The sequence below is a fragment of the Salvia splendens genome, chromosome 14 (assembly GCF_004379255.2).
Source record: "Salvia splendens isolate huo1 chromosome 14, SspV2, whole genome shotgun sequence".
In the NCBI taxonomy this organism is placed as follows: Eukaryota; Viridiplantae; Streptophyta; class Magnoliopsida; order Lamiales; family Lamiaceae; genus Salvia; species Salvia splendens.
In genome coordinates this window covers 25,063,940-25,082,309 of record NC_056045.1, presented here as the reverse complement: position 1 = coordinate 25,082,309, position 18,370 = coordinate 25,063,940, and the positions used below count along the sequence as shown (strand labels likewise).

Sequence of the window (18,370 nt, the reverse complement as noted above, 5' to 3'; positions counted from 1 at the left end):
CATTTTTAAAGAAAACACATTTTTAAAAGACAAGTCTCCTTTTACCAAAAACCAAGATATGCTAAAATAAGATTGTTAAAAAATTTTCAAATTATTTTAAGAGGCTAGATGGTAACTAACTTGTGCCTTTACAGCAGCGGTATCCTATGTCTGTATATAACAAAATTCAGATTATTTTAAGAAGCTGGATGGCCAACCTAACTAACTTGACCCTCTCTGGCAGCTGTACCCCATGTCTATTCATAAATATAACATGTTCTCAATTTTTCATTACTGGCAATGCAATACCAGCTAGTAACACACACACACAGGGTACATCATATTAATCTCCCAAACACAAAAATATACAGAAATGTCACTTTATACTAAATCCAGGATATCTCACTTTCTACTAAATGCAGGAAATGTCACAAAAATCAGCACATATTTGTTGAAACACACTAATTATGTTACATTATGTGACTTCTTCACCCATCTCCGTATAGAATCACAATCATGAGGGTCGACCAGATCGAATAGGATATCCCAAATGAGATACCTATCGTATCCAACATATGTACACGATTATACATGAGCCGTTATCATAGAATATGAACATGAAGATAGACGATAAAGTGTTTACTAGCAACAAACAGACAAGATTTATTCCTACCAATAGAAAATATCTGGTTTCAAGGAGATTGAGGCAGTTCTCCAGCCCAGACTGTAGAGTCTTTTATTCTGATTTGAGTAGCTAGATGATATTAGGTCACAACTAACCAAACACAAAACATTGTCACAAATCAAACTAAACTACGAAAGATTCAGCGCATTCAGAATGCATGTTGCTTTGGAACTTTTCCAAGATCTTTTTATTATAATTAAACCCTTCATATACTCATTAACTCATCTATGAATGCAGTGCTTTGATCCAAGTATTGATTTACCAAGATTCTGTACACTAATACAGGAAACAGTATATTCTCTTATGAATACCATTCTGTTCTAGTCTACCTTCCACAAGGTCAGCCTATTGGCTAAATTAATGTATGTTCCCAACAAGAGATCAAAATTGCACGACCAAGGTACATCGGACGTCCATCGTCCATTTCAGCTCTTTAATTGGTATAGCATTTCATTATGTGTTTCTCATCATACATTTACTACGTATTAACAGTTATATACTTCATAAATATACATCCAATTAAGGATAATTTATCCTAGGCTTGCATTTGTAATATACTATATGAGAAATAACAAGACATAATAAAAAAGAGAATCCAAAGAGACCTGAACTCCCTTTCCTTGCCCCAAGAAAGAAATATGAGAACAATGGTTGAAGAAAACTAAACATCAAATTATGCTGCCTAGTGCCTATATATGAAGTACTCTTAGTAAAATAAACATTTGTGAATATTGAGATGAGGCCTTTTGCTTACAATTCTGTATCATCTTTCAAAGGTCAAGAGCCCGACCAAGAACCATTTATAAGACAACTGAAAAGCTAAAGAAACTAGCCTGTCAAACAAGCTGCAACCATCAATTTCACCATGAAATACTTAAAACACACAATCAAGTAATATACACATAACACTCAATGTACCAAATTCAAACAAATAACATTAAGCTAAGATCGCAACTCTTAGAACTATCAAGTGCATACATCAGTGGTATTATACAGTTCCAAAAACACATACTAATAATATTAACAAGCATTACCTACACAGTCACCGCTCTCCCAACTCCAGCACGGATCTTTCCATAGACCTCCCCGGCCTCATCTGAACTCCCAGCATCAATTGCAATTGCCCCAAAAAGTGCACGGAACGCACCACAGACAACAGAAGGAGATGTGGCATTGGTGTTGCTCGCGACCCTCACAATATTCTGTAAACCAAGCCGGATTCCCTCAGCATTGCAGGAACCCTCCACCTTAGAGGCCTCAGTGATCGCAAGGTTCAAATCCTTGGCAGAAATATCCACATCTCTCCTCAGTGATTGCAGCGCCACAGAGGTTTCAATGACACTTTCGCCCAACACACTCAGAGCCTTGTTGTTCTCCTCTGAGTAGGAGGAGTGCGTCATTGCACGTCGCAGCAATCCAACTCCCTTAAATGTATAGCTAGCACGGAATAATTTCAACAAATTTAAGTATAGAGAAAATCTTCAACTGTTATACGCAGAGGAATCTCACAAAATACACATAAATGGTGTTTGTGAATACACAGAGGATTACTTGATCTCCTTTTGCAGATTAGAGAGTGATTTGGAGAAAGACGACGACAGTCTTAACGAGAGCTCCGGCAAAGATGATTCTTCTTCTGAAAATGCCTATTGCCAAAAAAATAAAGAAAAAAACTGAAGAAATGGAAAGCAGCGACAAGCACGAACACATATAAGTTATCTCAAAATGATAAAAAGCAAGGTTTTCGATGATCGTGCTTATGCAATTTCATGTACCACAATTTAATTACTCCTATTTATTTGAAGAGAGCGAGGGAAAGAAGGATAGATTACCTGCGGTGAGGAGGAAAGGAAGGTAACCAAGAGAAAAAGGAGTAGAATAGAAACCCTGAAACCCATGGTTCGCGCTCCGTAATCGTTGCTACGACTATGGTATATCAGTGAATTTGAGAGATGAACTGCTGATACTGAGTGAGCCTTTACCTTTACCTTTACCTTTACCTTTACCTTTACCTTTACCTTTACCTTTCTGCAAATTCAAGTCAACATTAACACCATTTCTTTTTCATTGTTTATTTAGCGGTTACTGATATTGATTGTTACTCCCTCCATAGCCAATTAATTGTCATTCTTTTTCATTTCGGTCGTCTCTCAATAATTGACACATTTCATTTTTACCATAAATACTAATTAAGTCTCACATTCTATTTTATTATAAAATCAATATAAAAAGTGAGTCTCACATTCTATTAATTTTTTCAACCAACTTTTCTTTATATTTCTTAAAACCCGTGCTCGGTCAAAGAGTGACAATTAATTGAGGACGGAGGGAATATTATTCATAGGCCGAATATGTATGGAACCTTTTTTAGGGATGTGAACTTAATTCGAAACTGGCGATATCAATGATTTGACCCGAATTTGAGTTGAAAATTCATAGTCCAAATTCCAAAATAATCACATCCGAACAACCTTAAATCGAAAAAACTTGTAATTAATCTCAGCCCAAAGGAGTGGTTGATAGTAATTTCGTAAAAAAGCTTTGTTGCAAGACTATGATCCATTTTCATTTCTTACGGTACACATTAATTAGGGAGATATTCTCCTTCCGCAAGAAAACATTAAAACACCAAATTCATAGCAATTGTGAAAGTCCTAATAAAATTTCCCGAGATCCAAGCCACTATATAAATAAAGACCCATTCTCCCCCACATTTGAGCACCACACTCTCCCCTATCGCCATGGACACCAAATCAAGCTCCGTCGACTCATGCAAGCCGGGCGAGACCCACCACGGCCCCAGCACCGACCCCTCGGCCACCCTCGGCCGCCACATAGCCCGCCGCCTCGTCCAGATCGGCTTGGAGGATGTCTTCTCCGTCCCGGGCGACTTCAACCTCACCCTCCTCGACCACCTCATCGCCGAGCCCGGCCTCACCAACGTCGGCTGCTGCAACGAGCTCAACGCCGGCTACGCGGCCGACGGATACGCCCGCGCGCGCGGCGTCGGCGCATGCGTCGTCACCTTCACGGTGGGCGGCCTCAGCGTGATCAACGCCATCGCCGGCGCATACAGCGAGAACCTCCCCGTGATCTGCATCGTCGGCGGCCCCAACACTAACGACTACGGCACCAACCGCATCCTCCACCACACCATCGGATTGCCCGATTTCAGCCAAGAGCTTAAATGTTTCAAAACTGTCACGTGTTATCAGGTACTACTAATATTGCAGGGCATGCCACGATTAATTGGATTTTAATAGTTGCATTATGTTATGTTTTAGGCAGTTGTGAGTCACTTGGATGATGCACATGAACAAATTGATAAAGCCATCTCGACGGCTCTAATGGAGAGCAAACCAGTCTACATTAGTATCAGCTGCAATTTGCCTGGTTTGCCACATCCTACATTTGCAATAGATCCTATCCCTTTTTCTCTCTCTCCAAGGTATGCATATTCATCAACTCAAATCTCTCTCTTTCATGAATACACTACTCCCACCGTCCCAACTAAGTGAATCGTATTCATTTTTGGAATTTCCAACTAAGTTGAATCATTTACTCTTTCAACAAAAAAATATCCCATCACTTTTACTTTATTTCATCTTTCTACTTTACTTTTCTTTTTCTTTCCTATTTTATTCTATCTCTCCTATTTTTTAGTACAATTTCTTAATCTACGTACCCAAAAATTTTGACTCAACTTATTTGAAACAGAAGGAGGAGTACTATCTAGCAAGTTTGGTTAAATTTTGGTTTGAAAAACAATAGAATTTGGCCTTGATGTGCAATATACTCCATCTGTCAGCCAAATAGTTTCATTGATAAATGACACAAATTTTAAGTACAAAATTAATAAAGTAACTAGTGGACATTGGTGAATGGCACGAGTTTAAATGAAATTGGAAAATATGAGAAAAACAAATAAACTGGATAAAATAGGTGATATGCGAAAATGTGAATAAAGTGTGAGAGATAGATACAAATTGAATAATAAATTGTGAGTAACTTTCCATTTTTAATACTCCTATATGACTAATTTTAGTGGACGAAAATAGAAAGATATGACTATTTTGACGAACCGATGATGCATTGTTTATATTTTTCAACTAAATGAGGTTGTCTTTTTCAAACTCTCTTTGGTCCCCAATATATGTCAAAAGTGCGGGTTTAAGAAATTGTTCAACTTTGCGAAGAAAATTGGGTGCGAAAAGTTAGTGGAATAGTCCTACCTTAGTTCTATATTGTTAATAGAATTAATTAGTTAGTATAATGTGGGTCCACTTAGTGAAATGAAGCATTTATTGGGTATAATTCGAATAAGAAAATATGAAATATTTAATGAGAAGTGAAGTGCTTAATAATAGATAACATCATTTAACTTATCAATGAGTGTATCACATGATTTTCAGTCCATTTAAGATTCAATTTCACTTTAAAAATTGTCATGAATAGTTGCAAATAAATTGAAGTCTGACTAATTTCGAAAACAGATTAAGCAACAAGGTAGGGCTAGAGGCGGCGGTGAACGCGGCGACGGAATTCCTAAACAAGGCGGGAAAAGCAGTGATGATAGGGGGGCCAAAGCTCCGGCTGGCCAAGGCGGAGTCTGCCTTGGTGGAGCTAGCGGACGCATCCGGCTACCCAGTGGCAACGATGCCCTCGGCCAAGGGGCAGGTGCCGGAGCACCACCCCCGCTTCATCGGGACCTACTGGGGATCGGTGGGCACGCACTTCTGCTGCGAGATAGTGGAGTCCGCCGACGCCTACATCTTCGTCGGCCCCATCTTCAACGACTACAGCTCCGTCGGCTACTCCCTCCTCCTCAAGAAGGAGAAGGCAATCATCGTCCATCCCGACCGCGTCGTCGTCGGCAACGGCCCCGCCTTCGGCTGCGTGCTGATGAGAGATTTTTTGAGAGAATTAGCCAAAAAGATCACCAAAAACACCACCGCCTTCGACAACTACAAGAGGATTTTCATACCGGATGGGCAGCCTCTTAAGAGCGAGCCCGCCGAGGCGCTGAGGGTGAATGTGCTGTTCCAGCACGTGCAGAAGCTGCTCACCGGCGACACCGCGGTCGTAGCCGAGACCGGAGACTCGTGGTTCAACTGCCAGAAGCTCAAGCTGCCGGAAGGATGCGGGTAATTACGATCTTCGTTTAAATTATTAATCCATTTTTATTTTAAATTATATAATTGGAGGGGGAAAAGTTGGTGTTTTAGGTATGAATTCCAGATGCAGTACGGATCGATCGGGTGGTCGGTGGGAGCCACATTAGGCTACGCGCAGTCAGTGCCCAAGAAGCGTGTGATCTCGTGCATCGGTGATGGGAGTTTTCAGGCAAGGGTGGCTCTAAAATGGGGGGAAATGCCCCCTCAGAAAATTTGCACAATATATATACAAATTTTTCTTCAATTTACACATTTATTTGTGGGATTATGATCAAAACAATTATACATCTTATTGCAGAATGCAAAACTAAATGGAGTATTTTTAAGTAACACAGAGGTCATTGTTAGTTCATTTTATAAAATCTGAATTTTGAAGATACGACTTGTTAAACCATTTTAGAACATTCTTACTAAAGTGAACTCAAAATGGCCTCTAGTTTAGAATTTTCCGTATATATAAGATCCTACAAATTATTTGCTTATGTATATTTTATCCCTTCTAAGTTTAATTCCCGGCTCTGCCTTCAGGTGACGTGTCAGGATGTGTCGACAATGATACGGTGCGGGCAGAAGAGCATAATATTTTTGATCAACAACGGGGGATACACGATCGAGGTGGAGATCCACGACGGGCCGTACAACGTGATCAAGAACTGGAACTACACGGGATTGGTGGAGGCGATGTGGAACGGGGAGGGAAACTGCTGGACTTCGAAGGTGCAGTGTGAGGAGGAGCTGGTGGCGGCGATTGAGACGGCGACGACGGAGAAGAAGGATTGCTTGTGCTTTATTGAAGTGATCTGCCACAAGGATGATTGCAGCAAAGAGCTGCTAGAGTGGGGGTCAAGGGTCTCTGCTGCTAACAGCCGCCCTCCTTCCTAAACCTCACTAGGATTTCAATTTCTCGACCAATTATTCATTCTTTTCAAACATTGTTCCACTATATTTTTTATAAACATCCGTCAAATGGGACAAGTTATTTAATACGAATAAATGAACATAAATTTAAAATTAAATTCTTTATTATCCTGTTATAGTGAACTCAAATTCGAAACTTTTAGCCTCGAATATAGCCACTTTACTATTAGACAACTCACACAAAAAAGTCACTTTCATTCTCATGCAATATATGCAATAAGACTAAAATATTTATTCTCTTAATTTTTTCCCTTCTTTCTCTTTTTCTTTTGTCTTTCCCATTTTTTTCCTGCTCTCCTTTAATAAGGATGCAAATTTTTTTTAATTAAGATATAAATTGAATATTTTAATAAAGGATAGAGAATAAATAGACTGGAATGCCCTCATGTGCTTGAGGGTATTTATTTACGTCCAAAAAGTTTGAAACAGTAAAAAAAATACCTCAAACGATATTCCATCTAAGTTAATGGACTTCAGAAGATATTTTCAAATATTATAGCCCAACCCTCACAAAGTTCGCGGACAAAAAAAAAATTTCCCTCCTATTTTTAAAACAGATCATGAAGTAATATCACTAATCGACATAAATCGTATACCCCATAGTTATTGAAATAGTTCCTTTAATTTTGTCTTTTAGAGAAAATAAGAAACACAATAAAATTCAAATTATGGACAACGACGAGATTTGTGCACTTAATTTGTTTAAATAATTCAATGGTAAAATGTGTGATTTGATATGATAGAGAAGAAATGCTGAGTCCATCATGTTTACATTGATCAATTTAAAGTATGATCACACACAATTTAAAGTATCTACAAAAATGAATTGTAAAGGGAGTAAGAAATTAGGTGATGCATGTCCAACAAACTTATTCAAAACAAAATCATGGTAAACAACAACATCGAAACTGTGACAAATTGTAACAGCTGCTGCAGGTTGACACACGAGAAATGGATCCACCAACTAAGCCTTACCTAACACTAAATTTCAAATGAATTTATTGTTTTAGTTGAAAATTGATTTCATGTTAGTACCTCGCAATCTTTATGTCATTTTTGCCTAATTTGCAATGTATGCATTTATTTGCAGTGGGCTTCCTGACGAGGTAATATAGCAATTGATTAGCACACAATTTTTATTAACTTTCAATTATTTGCGACGATTTGTTGATGGAGAAGGATTGTTGTTAGTAGGAGTCTAGGAGAGGTTAGAGTCCCCACGGATCAATTAACTAAAAGCTGCTTTAATTAATTTGGTGCAACATCTCTTTTTTTGTGCCTTTAATTTCTTTGGCTGGTATGTGATTAATTATTAAACGTAACTGTAAACCCTCATTAAAAAGGTAAACCATAACTGTTTATCAGAAATTTTAGAGGTTGAAAGAAAACACACATGCAGGAAAAAGGAGTGGGTTCTGAGAAAATAAGGCTGTGTTTGGTTCACTTCTCTATTGCTATACACATGCAATATCACACAACAACAAAATAGTGTTATATATGAGCTTATAATTCTAGTTTTTGACAATTGATAATCCTAGTTTTTACAATCTTGAAATTAATGCAAAGACATTTGTGTATTTATTAATTTTAGACAATTGATGTGTTTTTTATAGGCAATAAATATGGATTGAGGAGGGGAATTCAAAGATTTAGTAGTGTTGCTGCTGTTGTTGAGGAACCAATAACACACCTTCTGTTCAAATTAATCACAACAAGCTTTTCATCAATGGCCAATTTGTGGATTCAGCATCTGGTAATCACCACCTCAGTTATTGTATTATTCAAGAATTAGATTTTCTGCATATGGACTTAATCAGCAATCCTCTGTTCAGGAAAAACATTCCCCGCGTTGGATCCCCGGACTGGAGAAGTCATTGCGATAAGGAAGACATTAACCGCGCAGTCTCAGCTGCTCGCAAGGCCTTTGACGAAGGGCCATGGCCTAAAATGAGTGCTTATGTAAGGATATATGCATTTGTACTTCCCTACATTTGCTTGGAAAGTCAGCCCTGCTCTTGCTTGTGGAAACACCGTTGTCCTCAAAACTGCAGAGCAGACACCCTTGACTGCTCTGTACGTTGCCAAATTGTTCCGTGAGGTAGCTTCTTGGTTCTAACATGGTTGATTTTGTTTTCGACTTTTGATTAAGCCGGTCTTCCTGATGGTGTTCTCAATATCGTGTCCGGATATGGTCCAACTGCCGGTGCGGCTCTTGCCAGTCACATGGATGTAGACAAGGTTTTTTTCAAGCTGTTATTGCAAACAAACATACTGTTGATTCTGTTTTTCAAACTGCTTAAGCTATACATTGGTTTGCTATTTATGAAAACTCTGCTTCTATTATGCAGATTGCTTTCACCGGATCGACTGAGACAGGTAAAGTCATACTTGAACTAGCTGCACGAAGCAATCTGAAGTCGGTTACACTCGAACTTGGAGGCAAATCTCCGTTCATCATATGCGAGGATGCTGATGTTGACAGCGCCGTTGAGATAGCACACTTTGCTCTCTTCTTTAACCAGGTTATATTAACTACCTTAATTTGTTGATGATCATCACATAATCTACTCTCATAACTTAAATCTACCATCAAGCCTATCGGGACAATGCTGCTGTGCTGGTTCGTGCACATTTGTCCACGAGAAGATCTACGACGAGTTCATTGCAAAGGCTAAGGCGCGCGCTCTTAGGCGCACAGTTGGCGACCCCTTCAAGAAAGAGATCGAACAAGGCCCACAGGTAGCATCCTGTACTAGTACATTGTCACGATCTTCTTAGTCGAAACTCATGATTGATTTCGACATCTTATCAGATCGACTCCAAGCAGTTCGAGAAGGTTCTTGGCTACATAAAATCCGGCATTGATAGCAATGCCACTCTGGAGTGTGGATGGGCGCAGTTCGGGTCTAAGGCTACTTCATTCAGCCTACCGTGTTCTCCAACGTAGAGGTGCTATTTTTATTAATTTTGATATTGTATCAAAGCAGACACAAGTCGACGTGGATTTGTTTAGTCCACATCGACTTAGTAAATGATCATGGCTTTATGCGGTCCTAACTGAATCAGGACGATATGTTGATAGCACGGGACGAGATCTTTGGGCCGGTCCAATCCATCTTGAAGTTCAAGTAAGTCTTGCACTACTCTAGTTTGGTTGCGAATTTGGAAAAAATGTTGCACGAATGATCGATATTGGTCCGTGCAGGGACATCGATGAGGTGATAAGACGAGCAAACGCGACGCGGTATGGCCTAGCGTCGGGCGTGTTCACATCGAGCATTGACACGGCCAACACGGTGTCAAGGGGGTTGAGGGCCGGCACGGTGTGGGTGAACTGCTTCAACGTGTTCGATGCGGGGATACGGGTACAAGATGAGCGGCATCGGGCGGGAGAAGGGGATCTACTACCTGCAAGTGAAATCTGTGGTTACTGCTTTGAAGAATCCTGCTTGGTTGTAAGAATATCTTTGCTTCTGAAATGGAAGTGTCAAACATTTGTCATAAGGTCCAATAATTGTTAACTTATCATTCAATTTGAGCGCAATTTGCCTAATCTTGTCTGATAAAGACAAAATTGCCCCGGATTTCAATTAATTCACTAATTGCCACTACTCACAAAATAGGGGGACCTGACAAGAGACACACAATTTTCATTAATGAAAAAATGGGTGATTTGATTTTGGTAAGATGAGGTCGACCTAAAAATAAATATCAGTGTCACAATATATCTAAATCAAAGCATACTGTAGTGTATGTCTATGCATACAACATCGTATGGGCTACACGTTTCGTTTTCGTTTTCTTCACCACATGAACAAGTTATTGTCAATTTATTATTGTTTTCTTTTCTTAAAGAAAACTATAGTGTTCGTCAACATATACCATTCCCACTATACACACTATTGGGACCATTAGATCTTCGAAAATGAAAAAATAATTGCAAGTACAAAAATACAACTATCAGTCAATGTCACGTTGAAAGATTTTGTCACGCCCGCATTTCCTAAGGATAGGAAGTACGGTGGACCGCGACTAGGGGAGGAAATTACAACTGATGTTGTTAAGAGGGCTCGAACTCGAGCCTTCATGCAATAATGTCTAAGCTCTTTGCCGTTAGGACAAAGACTCTGGACATTATTGCATGAAGGCTCGAGTTCGAGCCCTCTTAACAACATCAGTTGTAATTTCCTCCCCTAGTCGCGGTCCACCGTACTTCCTATCCTTAGGAAATGCGGGCGTGACAGAGTGGTATCAGAGCCTAGGTTTTCTTTCTGCTCTGGATCCAAGAGTCTTTTTCTGTTTTGAGTAAGTTTTCAAAAGTGTCATTGGCTCAACATCCGACTCATCGCACTCAACCTGAAATGAGGTAATGAAAATTTTGAATTTTTGGAAAGTATATGGAAGTGGAGGAAATTGTGATTTTGGGTTTTGAAAATGATTTTTGTAAAGTTTAAGTAAATTTTGATGCATGTGGAAGGGTACAAAGTGATGTGAAAAGTTGGAAATTATGAGAGTTATGAACTGTTTTTGTGTGTTGAATTTATATGAAAGCATGTGGCTGATGTGTGATGCTATGATGACGTGAATGTTGATGTGAGCTGTTACGTGTGAATGTGTTGGCCTTTTGCATGATTGAACTTAGACGTGAGAGGTTTCACTAGTGCTTCTTGGACCTATAGTAGATAAGGACTTATGGCCTTTGAACACCAGCGGGCTTGGAATTAGAACAGTGATACGTCTGCATACACATATCTCTCTCTCTCTCTTCTTCGGTTATGCACCCTGTTTTTATATGCGAGGCGATTGTTTCTGTTTTTCTATAGATGGCGCGTATGTTCCGAACCCCGCGACGGAGTGATCGTGATAGACTTAGGGCACAGAGGGTGCTCAGAGAGTATAGAGTGTATCGAAAGAAGGATCACATACCGTTGATTGAGTTCGTAGCGCACTTCGACACCCTCTGGAGGGCAGCTCAGGAGTTCGGAGTGACAGAGCTTGACGGCATTGAGAAGCTAATAGAATTGCTCCCTGACAGCTGGAAGGAGTGGGCTGAAAGAACGGCGAGGAGGTACACGTGGCATGAGCCCGTTACCGATGACATGGTGGGCGACATGGCTGGCTTTCGGAAGGCCGTGTATTGTGCACTGGTAGACTCTCGAGAGGAGCAGCCCCCACAGGATGTGCGAGAGAGGATCGTGTATCAGGACAAGTACGTGAGCATGTACGAGGGTGATCAAGGGTTTGAAGATGACTATGAGGAGGAACCTGAGGAGGCTCCGCAAGGGAACTCCGAGGAGGACGATGACGAAGACCCGGAGGAAGGGCCTATGGATGAGGATGATCGAGTCGTAGTCTAGAAATAGAATAGTTGATGTCTTGTTAGTTTTGTTTTTAGTACGATCTGCTCTTGGGAAACAACGTTTGACCTCCTTTCTTTTAATGAGAATTTGATTTTGATATATATCCTATGTGTTGCATCTTACTACTTGAAGATTATGAGAAAATTTTGAGAAAGTGGTAATTTTGGATGAGAATTGTAGTAACACTTTTTGGATTTTGAATCAGAATGCCGCCAAGACGTGAACGCCGTCCACAACAAGGACCCAACGCTGAGGCACCACCTCCACCCCCACCCGACAGGCAAGTAGAATTCACGATCGATCTGGAGCCCGGATCGGCACCAATATCCAAGGCACCTTATAGGATGGCGCCAAAAGAGTTGGAGGAGCTTAAGGTGCAACTACAAGAGCTACTGGAATTGGGATTCATTAGACCTAGCGTGTCGCCATGGGGAGCACCAGTGTTGTTTGTGAAGAAGAAGGATGGAACGATGAGGATGTGCATCGACTATCGAGAGCTAAACAAACTGACGCTGAAGAACAAGTATCCACTACCAAGGATAGACGACTTGTTTGACCAACTTCGAGGGGCAGGAGTCTTCTCTAAGATGGACTTGAGGTCTGGGTACCATCAGCTGAGGGTTCGGCGAGAAGATGTACCCAAGACAGCTTTTCGAACAAGGTATGGTCATTATGAGTTCGTTGTGATGCCTTTTGGACTGACGAACGCCCCGGCAGTGTTCATGGATCTTATGAACCGCGTGTTCCATCCATATTTGGACCAGGTTGTCCTAGTTTTCATCGATGATGTGCTCGTTTACTCAAAGAACGTGGAGGAGCACAAAGCGCACTTGAGAACCGTCCTAGCAACTCTAAGGGACGAGAAACTATATGCCAAGTTCAGTAAATGCGAGTTTTGGCTCAAGGAAGTGAATTTTCTTGGACATGTAGTAACTTCAGATGGAATTCGTGTAGATCCGGCCAAGGTGGAAGCGGTGCAGGAATGGAAGTCGCCTTCTACACAAAATGAAATTCGAAGCTTCTTAGGACTGGCGGGCTATTATCGAAGATTCATTGAGGGATTCTCGAAGATAGCCAGGCCAATGACACAGCAACTGAAAAAGGGAGTCAAGATGATTTGGACACCAGAATGTGAGGCGAGCTTTCAGTTGTTGAAGGAGAAATTGACCACCGCACCAATTCTAGCTGTACCGGAGTCAGGGACTGACTATGCGGTGTATACGGATGCGTCGAAGGTGGGACTTGGATGTGTGCTTATGCAGAAGGGGAAAGTGATTGCATATGCATCGAGACAATTGAAGTCCCATGAGCTGAATTATCCGACACATGACTTAGAACTGGCAGCCGTGGTACATGCATTGAAGATCTGGAGACATCATCTCTATGGAGTCCGTTGTGAGATATACACGGACCATAAGAGTCTAAAGTACTTCTTTGAGCAAAAGGAGTTGAACATGCGCCAGCGTAGGTGGCTCGAGTTGGTGAAGGACTACGATTGTGGTATAAATTACCATCCGGGAAAAGCAAACGTAGTGGCCGATGCTCTTAGTAGGAAGTCTCAATCTCAGCTGGCCACTTTTCTTACTATCGAGGAGAGTTTGATCCAGGAGTTCAGTAAGATGCGGTTGGAAGTAGTGAGAATGCCCGAGACTGTGGAAGGAATAGTAGCCACGTTGGTGATGGAACCCGACCTAAGAGCCAGGATTGTGGAAGCTCAACGGCGAGATACGTTACTAGAAAAGATTCGCTCAGAAATGAGGACGGGTGAACTCGAAAATTTTCGTGAGGCAGCGGATAAGGGTCTCACATACAAGGGAAGGTTGTGTGTGCCTAAGGATGAAGGCCTGAGAATGGAAATCATGAGAGAAGCACATGAAACCCCATACGCTGCTCACCCAGGAAGTACCAAGATGTATCAAGACATGAAGAGGCAATTTTGGTGGAACGGTATGAAAAAGCATGTTGCAGCATTTGTGGAGAGATGCCTGGCATGTCAACAAGTAAAGGCGCTACACCAACGGCCCTATGGGAGATTGCAACCCCTTGAGATTCCAGAATGGAAGTGGGAACATATTGCAATGGACTTTGTAACAGGACTGCCAAAATCCCAGCGAGGAAACACTGTGATTTGGGTGATTATAGATCGCCTCACCAAATCTGCTCATTTTGTACCGGTTCGTGCTACCTATGGATCCAACCAGTTGGCTAAGATATATGTGCGGGAGGTTATACGTCTGCATGGAGTACCAGCGACAATTACATCCGATCGCGATGCCAAATTTACTTCTAGGTTTTGGACGAGCCTGCAGCGCGAGTTGGGGACTAAATTGAATTTTAGTACTGCCTTCCACCCACAAACCGATGGGCAGTCAGAGAGAACGATTCAAGCCTTAGAGGATATGCTGCGAGCCGTGGTGCTAGATCGAGGCTGGGGTTGGGAAGAAGTATTGCCATTGGTTGAGTTCGCTTATAATAATAGTTACCAAGCGACTATCAAGATGGCTCCATATGAGGCATTGTATGGAAAGAAGTGTAGATCGCCACTTTATTGGGATGAAGTGGGTGAGAGAAGAATTCTCGGACCAGACTCTGTAGAAGAGATGATAGAGATTGTCCGACAAATCCGTGGGAGGATCAAGGAGGCACAGGATCGACAGAAATCATATGCGGATGTTCGAAGGACCGATTTACAATTCGAGGTCGGAGAAAAGGTCTTTCTGAAAGTTTCCCCTTCTAAGGGAATAACTCGTTTTGGAGTGAAAGGAAAGCTGAGACCCCGATTTATCGGTCCGTACGAGATTTTGGATAGAGTCGGCGCGGTAGCATACAGATTGGCCCTACCACCAAACTTTGAAAATGTGCACAACGTCTTCCATGTGTCACAATTGAGGAAGTACGTGTTTGACCCCACACACATAGTTCACCAAGAACAGATGATGGTCCTAAATTCCGATCTAAGTTATGAGGAGAAGCCCGAGGCCATTTTGGATCGAAGGGTGCAAGAATTGAGGAATAAGTCAATTGTTTCGGTGAAAGTACGGTGGAGGAATCATGGGGTCGAAGAAGCAACATGGGAATTAGAAGATAAGATGAGAGAGAAGTTTCCAGAGCTGTTTGAGTGATCTAGGCAAATTTCGGGACGAAATTTCCTTTAAGGTGGGAGGAATGTAATATCCGAAAATAAAATAAATAAATAAGAATTTTACTCTTTTAATTAAGGTTTGAATTTTGTGAATATCTTGTTTAAGATATGGTTTGGTAGTCTTAATTGATTTATATTATTTATGTATGTGAATATTTAGATTTTTATGATTAATTGAAAAACAAAATAAAATCCTAATTAATAAATTAAATCTCTCTCTCTCTCCCTCTCTCTCTCGGTTTCTCTCCCTCTCCCCACTACTTTCTCAACCTCTCCCCACTCCCACATAACCGATACACTTTCTCCCTTCCAATCTCTCCCCCACATCGGCTTCTCTCTTTTCTCTCTCGCAATCATTCTCATCATCACGGTAAGGTCTCCCTCTTTCTCCCCCTCGGTTCTCACCTTTTTCCTTTCACTCCCTCTCATCGATTTCTTGGTTCATCAAGGTGTAACTCTCTCTCGTAGTGAATCGGAGTCGGAAGAGGAAGTAAAGCGTTTGAACTACGTTTGAACTATCCGGGAAAGGTAACCCAAGACCCTAACTCATGATAATTTCGAAAACACATGCATATAGGACGTTTTGAGTTGTTTAGATGCTGTATAGGACTTGTGGTTATGTGTTGGTGTGAGTTTGATTTTGGTTGTGACCGACAGTGGGTTCCGAACCCTTTTTGACGAAGCAAACGATCTCCTTTTGGTATGAAATTTTAACTGTGTAAACTTGGGTGTGTCTTCTGTGTGGTGTGTAAATTTCAGCTTATTTGGACGTCGGATGATTTTATAATGATTTTTGTAAGTAAACTGCGCAGTTCAGCGAGTTGTACGTTTCTGGGGGATGTGTTTTTGTGCAATGGGTGTGAATCTGGGTGTTTTGATATTATGATGTATGTGGGTGTGTTTGGCCAAGGGATGGCTCGGAGGAATCAGTGTTTGGTTCGAGTGTTTTGTGTGTGTTGGCCGAGAGTTTTAGGGTTTGGCCTAGGGTGGTGTTGTGGAGAGTTTTGGAGGGTTGATCTCTTGCTTTCGGGTGTGTTTTGGGATATAGAATGTGTGTTGTGAATGTCGTATAAGGTTTGAGAATCGTTGGTTGGGGGAAAACTGGTGTGCACTTGATCGGGCCAGCGGCCGAGATGCCGAGCCAGATGCCGAGCCAGATGTCGAGACAGGTGCCGAGCCAGTGCCGAGAGAGGTGCCGAGACGGGCGCCGAGCCAGATGCCGAGCCAGATGCCGAGACAGGTGCCGAGCCAGTGCCGAGAGAGGTGCCGAGACGGGCGCCGAGCCAGATGCCGAGCCAGATGCCGAGACAGGTGCCGAGCCAGTGCCGAGAGAGGTGCCGAGACGGGTGCCGAGCCAGGGCCGAGCCAGACGCCGAGACATGTGCCGAGCCAGGCGGCCGAGACGGTCGGCCGAGGTGCCGAGCCAGGCGGCCGAGACGGTCGGCCGAGGTGCCGAGCCAGGCGGCCGAGACGGTCGGCCGAGGTGCCGAGCCAGGCGGCCGAGACGGTCGGCCGAGGTGCCGAGCCAGGCCGAGACACCGAGCCTTTTCCGAACCTTTTCCGAGCCAAGTGAGCCGTTTGCACAAGGAGGGTATACCGGGAGTACGGGTGTTTCGGGTGTGTGTCGTGTGCGCGTCGTGGGTGCGTGGTATGCGTGTCGGGTGCGTGCGTGGTGTGTTTCGGACGTGTGTTTTTGTGTGATTGACTTATAAGATGTTGTTAAGTGTGTGTACGTGTAATGTGCTAGATGTTGAAGTCATCCACGTAGGAATAATGCATTGTCGTTTAAACCTCGTCTTTCCTGACTCTAATTATGATATCTATTTATCTTTCAAAAGGGTGATCTTTTACGAGGAAATTGTGGTTGAAGAAGGGAACTATTTAAAAGCTAAGCAATTGAGGTGGGCTTTTCTACCCTACTATTTTGTGGGTTATCTTTAATACGGACGTTGTTCCGGAAATGTTTATGGAGATGAACTGTTTGTCTTGCCAACTGTTTTGTTTTGAAACCTATCTGAAGTGGTTTACCACATATGTTTAATCGAATTCGGGTCTGTTGGGCTGCGAACCCTCAGGCTAGTGTACACGAGATCGGGAGCCATCTGAGAGCAAGTTGGCCGGTCTAGTTGACCTGGGGTGTGGCCACGCCCCTTGTCACCCGTTGGATCAGATAGTGTATGATGGTGGGAATAAGGGTGGCAATAGCTGAAAATGACTGCGCAGTCGAATTTATGAAATATGTTTTAGTGTACTTGGGTTATTTTCTTACACTTAAAACCCCAAGGTTACACTGATATGGCATGACAAACTATGACTTTGGCGTGTGTCCACTGAGTGCAATAAGTACTCAGCCCTGCATGTTGTTTTCTTAATGTGCAGGTTGAGCGACGATGGGGATGACGGATGTTGAGCAATTAAAGTCAAAATTGTGTTTTTACTTTGCCTTTTGGATGGTGTCGTGTCGTCATACCCGGCATTATCTATCTCTTGGTCTGTTCCGCTGCTTTGTAATCCGATACCATGTTTTCATTTAAACTCTGTTTACTTTAACTTTAGAAATGTCGCTACAGTACTTTGTTTTGAAGTGAACTTCCTCTAATTAAACGTTTCGGGTCAAGTATTCTTGTTCTCCCCTTTCTTCCCCGCTTCTTTATTCCTCCCCTAGTCGCGGTCCACCGTACTTCCTATCCTTAGGAAATGCGGGCGTGACAGATTTTATAGGAGTTAAGTTTTTTCTCTCAAAATAATTACCATAAAATAGATTAACGTTATCGTTAGTTGAAGTTAGAAAATACATTAGCGGTATAGTTAGTTGTTTTTAAAAAATAAGCGGTTGTATTATCCACTTGCAGTTAATTATAGTGTTCGAAAATTATGCGTCGATAGAGTTTGTATTTTGTCATGCCAAGAGCAAAAATTTTCTACGATAAGTTATAGCATAGTCGTCATAGTACTGTAGTATACTCATTAGAATTAAAGCTTACTTATGTCATAATAACTACTACTCCATTAGAGTAATCAGTCTAAAGTTACAACTTGCTCTGAGTTTTCAGTTTTCTCATATCAATATCATTATTATAAAAATCACAAAATAAACAAAGACAAATTTTCT

At 41.8% G+C, this 18,370-nt stretch overlaps 2 protein-coding genes and 1 pseudogene across 2 annotated transcripts; 2 read left to right on the top strand and 1 right to left on the bottom strand.

The window, feature by feature from the left end:
* Positions 1-1,579: 1,579 nt before the first annotated feature.
* Positions 1,580-2,685, bottom strand: LOC121763420 (protein NUCLEAR FUSION DEFECTIVE 2-like). The gene is made up of 3 exons (XM_042159432.1): positions 2,497-2,685; positions 2,216-2,310; positions 1,580-2,101 (listed from the first exon to the last, which is right to left on the bottom strand). Exons 1-3 carry the CDS (start codon positions 2,560-2,562, stop codon positions 1,699-1,701), a joined length of 564 nt encoding a protein of 187 aa, XP_042015366.1. The 5' UTR covers positions 2,563-2,685; the 3' UTR covers positions 1,580-1,698.
* A 657-nt stretch (positions 2,686-3,342) lies between these two features.
* LOC121763416 (pyruvate decarboxylase 1-like) lies at positions 3,343-6,864 on the top strand. Its single transcript, XM_042159426.1, has 5 exons — positions 3,343-3,879; positions 3,949-4,112; positions 5,158-5,808; positions 5,890-6,007; positions 6,367-6,864. The coding sequence occupies exons 1-5, from the start codon at positions 3,406-3,408 to the stop codon at positions 6,718-6,720; spliced, it is 1,761 nt and encodes a 586-aa protein (XP_042015360.1). The 5' UTR covers positions 3,343-3,405; the 3' UTR covers positions 6,721-6,864.
* Positions 6,865-8,122: 1,258 nt separating this feature from the next.
* On the top strand, positions 8,123-10,289 carry LOC121765982 (annotated as a pseudogene).
* Positions 10,290-18,370: the final 8,081 nt, after the last annotated feature.